This window comes from Morone saxatilis, unplaced genomic scaffold, assembly GCF_004916995.1.
Source record: "Morone saxatilis isolate NCDOM2014 unplaced genomic scaffold, NCSU_SB_2.0 Contig5, whole genome shotgun sequence".
Taxonomy (NCBI): Eukaryota; Metazoa; Chordata; class Actinopteri; family Moronidae; genus Morone; species Morone saxatilis.
This window is the reverse complement of record NW_023340095.1, coordinates 9,208,832-9,217,103: the sequence shown is the minus strand read 5'-3', so window position 1 is coordinate 9,217,103 and position 8,272 is coordinate 9,208,832. Positions and strand designations below refer to the sequence as shown.

Here is an 8,272-nt window from a genome sequence, read left to right as displayed (position 1 = left end):
GTGTGTCTGTCTGTGTGTGTGTGGATGTGTTAACGAGCTCTGTTTTACGGGGCTCACCCGGTGCAGCATATGGTTGCTTTTACAGGGGGTGTATAAACTGAGACATCGCAGTGAATATAAATGTGTCCCCTGAAGACTTTACGTTCCCATCCCTGAATGTAGATAGAGGACACTCCTCAGCTTTGACCCTGCTGACAAAGATTCAACTGATAAGGGTCTTTAAAGACCATTATTGCATTAAAGCGGCTGATTGCTGATATTTTGATAGATTTAACTCTAGTATTTACCATCTCTGAAGCTATTTAGTGACAGAATCCTCCCTCACAACACTGAGATGATTTTTCTGGTAAGACATCTGATGATAAAAAAGAATAAAAAACATTGGAAAAAAACCACATAGAAGGTCAACAACGATGGCTGGCTGCATTGAATAGACATTCAGAGGTCTGTTATTTCTGAATAACAGCTTTTTCACAGCTGTTGATATCACCCCACAGTCAAAATCTTGTATCTTTCCCCTTTTTGTAGATTTCTTCACGTTTTAATTTTTTTTTTATTCTATTTAACTATTAACTACAATATCATAACCTCTTGAACTCTCTCAGTGTCACTTCTCAAGTCGTGTGCGAAAGTTAGTTTTATAAATTGGAAACAGTACTTACTTTTTTGTCTCATGGTCTTCCATTGGATGCAATTGAAAGCGCCAGAAAAAGTTAGTAAATGGACTTTGAGTTCTAAGTATGTTACAGTGTTACTTACAGCACATTAATGACTATCAATGTGTTGAGAGTCAGAAAATACACAGCGTTGTTGCCACAGTGTTTTATTATACTAATATTTCAATGTGGAACTTCTTGTTTTCACTATTAAGTATCAAATGAAATATAAAAGCATAAAAGCATGTTCAGTAAAATGAATTGAATCTAACATAAGAAATAACCAGGTTTACCAGGTTCTTAGTCATCTGCATTTAATTAGAAAGGAAGGTATCAGAGCAAACCAATTCCCATGACACACACACACATATAATACACACCAAATCACGCAATCAAAAGCCATTTTGGAATCATATATAGAGAGACATTAACTGCCTGCCTGTCTGTTTGTCTTTCACTCTCTCTCTCTCTCTCTCCTTCATTCACTTCCTACATCTGTTGTTGTTCTTCAGAGACTAATTATGAAGAGTATTGTGCTGTGACTGACTGCTATACCTGCTCTGAAATAACAGGTGACGCATTAGATTCTGTTAACAGGTGCGTTTGTTTTAGTTCAGGCGCTGCACTGCATAACTATATATTGTTCACGGACCTTGGTAATTAGCTCAGGAAAGCCAAGCTTGAACAAATCATTTCATGTCTATCCCTGCTGCATTGGTGCTGGGGGGAAAGTGTCTGCAAATTAAATGTATGATGTTGGGATTTTACTGATTAAAAATGTGCATATTTGGTCTAAAGTAAGTAAGGCTCTGCTCATCCATCCATATACCCACTGTGCCTTCTTTTTTCTGGTGACAGGAGGTTTAGTATCAATACACCGGTAACTTTGATTATTTAAAATGTAAATATATTGAAGCTGTCATGTTAACACAGTGAAGTATTCTGTTCATATTATATCTGTTCTTAACTGCAAGAGAGAAATGTAAAAATAGTCCCTCCCAATAAATAAATAATCAAACCATCTTTTTTTATAATTATGTTGCATTTTAGACAGTTGCAGATGCTTCCCATTAAAAAACTGCGAGAAAAAAGTGGTTTTACCCGCCCTTTGTCAAAGGTGTTGAAGGTATTATTAAAGCTACTGCCAAACCAACCACTTGGTTCTCATCTTTAAATCATTCCTATCATCAAAATAAAAAATAGTTTTACTGAAGCTTGAATCTCACCTTTGAGGACTAAGTGCTTTGGAAAATACATCTGGTTAAATTCCCCACCTCTGATAAAGAGCAGCATGCAGCAGCTTCCCTTTCTCATTCGTAAGCATGCATCTTTGTGCATCTCTGTCTCTCTCTCTTCCCCTCTAATCCCAGCTGGTCGAGGCAGACGGCCGCCCACCAACAGCCAGTTTCTGTCTCTTAAAAGGAAGTTCTTCCTTGCAACTGTTGCCAAGTGCTTGCTCATGGTGAGAATTGTTGGGTCTCTGTAAATAGGTTTATACAGAGAATCGGTTTGGAGCTGCTCTATATGAAAAGTGTCCTGAGATAACTTATGTTATGATTTGGTGCTATACAAATAACATTGAATTGAAAATTGGATCTGGGACTGTCCCCAGTGCAGTGAATGAGACTGCAAAGTGTATTTGTAGTCAATCAAACTGCCTTTTGTGAATCTGCATAACATATAACACAAAATTAAAATAGTTTCGTTTATTTTACTTTACTCATTCATTTAGTTGAAAACACATAATATGACCATGACAGTATCCTTGCCGGCGTCAGTCTGTCTCACCTGCTGTCTCCTGTCTCTCTAATCTCTTTCTAAGATTTTGAGTCCCTTAAATACAATAACACCACTAACCACTGTTGTCTGCCTGTTGAAGAAATGATCAAATACATGTTTTTGAGGGGATGAAGTTGTAGTTACAGATGTCTCATTGTCCTTTAATTTCAGTAACAAAGATCGAGTACACTGTTGTTGCACAATCTGAACTATTTAACAGTGGAAATACTGGCAATTCGAATACTTTACTCTATAAAGTGACACTGTTACTGTTACATGTATCTTGATACTATGTCATGTGATTTTTCACATTTTCATGAGCAAAAAAGGTGTCTTGAGTCTTGAAGTGTGATAACATGGTGTTACTTCACCACTATAACACTTTTATTTCTGTTTTCAGCAGTTCAGAATGGTTTACAGCTCACAGGCACTCAGGCCTGGACAACTGCCTCCCAGCTGTAAACCAGTCAATCTGAAACACTGCAGGGATCCTCTGATCCTCTGTGGGGAAACAATAACATTTGGAGAGAGAACTTGCGCTTGCACCTGTTTCTAACTAAAGTTTTATGTCATACATGATCTGAATGCTGAGCAGGTCCTATTTGGCAGGTGTTGAGACAGAAAAGTTTTATGAATTGAGCATCTTGACTCGATGCATCAATCAACTGCTGATGGTCTGTGTGTTTCCCTCTGCCCCCTCTTTCCTTTTCTCCGTCTCAGACTAGCACACACACACACACACACACAAATATAGGCCGACACAGTGTGATTCTGTCTGTTTACCCGAACATAATGTGTCACCTACACAACTCTGAATATAATCTTAACTAATCAGAGAATCATTTTGGATTTGTGTTCCCTAACTAATAGCTTGATGACATGCAGACCAGTCTTTGCTCCTTGTTGTCCAATAATAATTGTGTACACAAGCAAGTTTAGATGCTTACATACAAATTAAATTTAAAATTTTGCATATTAGTGTCCTTTTTGTTAAAAATCACCTCAAATTTATTCAGCATCCGCCACATCTATATAATTGCAGTTTAACACTGTTTTTAACAAGAGCCCTTAAACTGAGTTTATTACTGGATTACATTATTGGATTGTCCACACATGCGATCATTAATGTTGTCCAATGTCACCAGTTGTTTTAGTGTCAATAATAACTAGGAATGTAGCATTAGTATGTGGAGGTTTCATTGACAAGTAATGGTGTAAATTCTAAAGGTGGAATTTAAATATATTGAATTTTAACACAACCTCAGTATTTGCTTTCAAATATGTAAGAGACTCTGAGCACAAACAAAGATCCACTTACTAGTTTATGAGTTTTTAACTGCACTTCACAGTCTTCATTCAGCCTACGTAAGTGGCTCAGGTATCTTCTGCCTTTTCTTTTACCCTCCACTTTAGATTGTCCTTAATAGTAAACGAATCAGTAATAGCAGAGAAATAATCTTTGGAGAAATAAGGAGTGTGTTTTGTGTTGTGTGTCTGCAGGCAGGCCTGTGATGATTGTGGTGGAGTACATGGAAAATGGATCGCTGGACTCATTTTTGAGGGTGAGTGATCAGAGAACTATGTATGTTTATATCTTTTTCTGGCTTCAGGTGGTTATTCTTGTGGGAAATAAAGACAAAGCTATAACATATCTACTGTAGGTCTAAAAACAGCATTACCTTTGCATGTCTTTGTTTTTCATTTTTGCAGGCAGATAACAAGATTATTAAAATATATTTTTTAAATTGTAAGAAAAACAGGCAGAAGCTAAAATGGAAATCATATTTTCTGTAGCATATTGTCCTGTCAATGACATGTCAGCATAATTCTGAACAAACTATTCTGTTGCTCCATACAAACCGTTATGTTTTGTATTTTTGTTTTTACTATCTATGTTTATCGGCCCTCCCTTTCTCTCTCGTTGTCGGCGCTGTCTCTGGTTTTCGTAATGACCCCTTCTCTGTCAGTTAATTTTTAACTGTATGCTTCTTTCCCCTGTCAGCAACATGATGGTCACTTTACTGTCATCCAGTTGGTTGGCATGCTACGTGGCATCGCCTCGGGCATGAAGTATCTGTCAGACATGGGCTACGTTCACAGAGACCTGGCAGCTCGAAACATCCTGGTCAACAGTAATCTGGTGTGTAAAGTGTCAGACTTCGGCCTGTCCCGAGTCCTGGAGGACGACCCGGAGGCTGCTTACACCACAACGGTATACCTGACACAACCCTCTAAAGCTACTAATTTATTGCAGGTTTAACAAAGCTGAGTTAATCCACACAACAAGGAAATACATCCTTATAGTAAAGGCTCCAAACTAATTTATTATTTTGGTATAACATGCATATTTTGTCACTGGGGGACCTCTTGACTCATGTTTAACTTGTTTAACTAAAAAACTTTTGATTGGGGATTCAGGGGTAGAAGACAGGGATGCTTTTCAACCCAAATACAATATTTGGCAAATCACATGTTGGCATTGGTCATGCATTGGTCTCTCCGCACAACAGACACACAGGGCACTATCAATTTAGTCCCTGTAAACAGAAAAACAATGGATTCGTCTGAAAAACAGCCAGGCTTGGCTTTGTTTCTGTGTATTTCCCTGCTTGGTAAGAAATGTTCAAGGGATTTCAGTCACTTGAAAAAAGGCATCTGAAGGGATTTTCTAAGCCTGAGATATAATCTACTACGATGGACTTTAGCAAAGATAGTAAAATATTTAATGTGGTGCTTGTTAGACTGTCTCTCGTTATAGCATATGATCTAGCTCTCATACTAATAATGCAGATATGATATCAGAACAATACATTGATTTATAAAGCAATACACATGACAGCTTTATTATTATTTACAGCACCAAAACAGCAACAACAAGAATAAAAATGTTTTCCTTAGTTCAGTGATATTCACTGCGAGTTGGCTGACGTCTGTTCCTGGCTTTGTGAGAGAACCTCATTAGAAATTGGAAGTTGGAAGTTTTGAAGTATGAAAGGCGCCGGAATAGAGACCAAGCAAACAGCAACTCAATTTACAGAGATGTACTGAGAGTTTACGAGACACTCCCTACCAGCTGTTGTGTGGCTGATCCTTCCTGTATCTCTGCATATCAAAAATAAGAGCCGGGGATCGTATGGCCTTAACTTTTATTTTCTTACAACATACCTGCTGTTGTTTTATTTTATTTGTATTCTCAAAATCAAGTTCATTGTTTCCTGCATATGTAAGTCTTGTCTGTGAGGAAAGTTTGGGAAGGCATTTGGGATTCAGTAAACTTAAATTTCATTCAAAGATTGTATTTACAGACTGGTGCTATTTGCTAGAGACATCAGCAAACTGATGCATCGCTCTACTCCTCTTTGATTAGGCTGATGAAATTTCTCCTAAGGCCAGCGAAAGATGGAGTAGCCTTGGAGAGCAAAAGCGAAACTTCAAAAAAACTTTTGTGCTGAAAAGACGCTGTTCCGTAAATCTGTCTGAGCCCGCGGTGACCTCCATTTCCTGGTTTGTATTGAGGTTATTGTGCGAAGGAAATGCTGTGTTTATGGTTCCAAGTTTAGCTTTCTGCTGCACAAGACGGTGGTTGAAATCCACAGAAGGGAAGTGAAGGTTGAGGTGAGGAGAGGTGAGGTGAGGTGAAAATTGTAGGTGATAAACACAGAAATTGTGTTAAAGTCTGTTTTTTAGGATCCAGAATATGAGAGCACATGGACAGCAGTTTTTCTGAAATATTATTAAGTGTTTTAAAATGTCTCAGCATGCTTTTGAGCTTCAACAATTTCTTTCTTCAGTCGCAACTCTGCAGGAAAGTAATGTTTGCGGAGTTGAGGCTGCTGAGATGCTGAAATGTACTTTGATTTTTACCAAATGCTGTACATAATAAACATTTTCATCAATGTCACTGAGGAAGGTTTACCTGTCTGTTTTCAGGATTTTACTCAGTATACAGATACATATGTATACAGAGTCTATCCATGAGTGTTGTCTTTATTCTATACTTTGTGTGTGAGCAGGGCGGTAAGATCCCCATCCGATGGACTGCTCCTGAGGCCATCTCATACAGGAAGTTCACCTCGGCCAGTGACGCGTGGAGTTACGGCATCGTCATGTGGGAAGTGATGTCATACGGGGAGCGGCCATACTGGGAGATGTCCAATCAGGATGTGAGTATTGTAGTGATCAAAATGTACGTTTTACAGTACAAAAAGTGTGTCCCTGGACCGTGACACTAGTTTTCTTGATGACTCTCTCTCAGTATTTATACTTCTTCTGAAGGTACTGTGAAGGCAGCAACAATTTGCTAATGTGGGCTGTTGAGATAAATTTGGGAGAAACTATGGATGGATTTTACTTGAACATATGATGCATTAAAACAAACAGATTATCCCTCACAAGGTGTTTGGACTGATGTTAATTTTTTGGAAATATAAAGACACAGTTCCTGGTTAGTTGGTCGACACAGCTGCATTAGCTAACTCACTAAGTGTATTGTGATCAAGGAAACACTGCTGGTGTTTAACCTCACAAAAATAAAAATTCAATTTTCATTTCTGAATAAACTTTTCCTTTAAGTGATTTTTCTCAGAGGCATCTCAGTAATCGTTCCTAGAGGATGGAAGAGTGTTTCCCTCACAAGCCTAACCTCAACACTAACAACACACTTAAATATTGACTTTTCAATTCAAGTCTCGCCCCACTGAGTAAATTCAGTTCATTTTCCATTATATCAGTTAAAATTGTTGCTCTTTAACCTGCTCCCTGGCTGATTTCACACATCAAAAGCCTACCTCTGAGATACAAGAGGGGAGGAACAGAAATGCTGGTGAAATGCACTAAAAGGGTTGAAAAAGATGAGCGAGAGGGAAAGGGAAAGAACAGTAAAGGTCAGGGGTTCAAAAGACTTCGGTCCAGTAGAGGGGGAGTTTAAAGCTATGGATTCAGTGTGGCTGAGCAACCCGCTGATCCCTGGGCTGTGGTCAGGGATTGGAGGGGCCACGGAGGAAGCAGATCCATCCCTCTGTCCGCTGAGTGTGAAAGCTCCACCGTAATCCCTTCAACCCCTTACACACAGACTCATACACATCGACACAAGGACACCCACACACGCACATTCACTAAGGTCCCAGGGTTTGGGGAGGATTTGTGCTGTTTGGGAATTGCTTAGAAGTGCTTTCTAAGGCAAAAGGCCAGCCAAGCCGCAAAAACCAGCCAAACACTATCTCATCCTGGTCAGCTGCTTACTACAGCTCCCTACAAAGATACATGGATCTCTACTTTCCCATAGACAGATATGGAGATCTACTGTATGGAAGCTACAGTAATAGGCACAGCTCAGATGAAAAGGGAATTTACAATACATGTTGGAGCTGATTGATAGCACGTATTAGATTTGGGAAACTTATTAAAAGACCAAGTTCAAGCTTATTTGAACCACGCAGGAAATCAAACATGGGAGGAGGTTATGGGAAATAATAGAAGCTAACAAAAAGCATTAAATACGATGATGCTTCCTGTTTTGACCTTAATTGCTCTGTTCATCTCATCTTTGATTCGTGGTGTAGGATCAAGTAAGTAATCTGTCTCTATGCTGCAGTTGGACAGGCAGAGCTATTATTAATGCATCTTAAAGCAGCTGTAATCGATTTCTTTTTCTAAAAAAATATTTTTCTCTCTACAGAGAATTATCACCTGAATGCAGCAACAATGCTATGTTATCATAGAGAAACAGTTATTGACCCTTCCTAAGCTCCGCCCCTTTGTGCTCTGTGCTTCAATAACAGTTGAGCAAGCCTCCTGTAATCATGCTATGTGCAAGACAACCACATTTTAAAGATGTT

At 38.8% G+C, this 8,272-nt stretch overlaps 1 protein-coding gene across 1 annotated transcript in view; it reads left to right on the top strand.

The window, feature by feature from the left end:
- The window catches only part of LOC118339345 (ephrin type-A receptor 6-like), a 34,883-nt gene that overhangs the window by 25,844 nt on the left and 767 nt on the right, over positions 1–8,272 (top strand). The window contains exons 8-10 of the mRNA XM_035676930.1: positions 3,936–3,997; positions 4,438–4,647; positions 6,449–6,621. Coding sequence (XP_035532823.1) covers positions 3,936–3,997; positions 4,438–4,647; positions 6,449–6,621 — 445 coding nt within the window. The remainder of the gene's footprint in view (positions 1–3,935; positions 3,998–4,437; positions 4,648–6,448; positions 6,622–8,272) is intronic.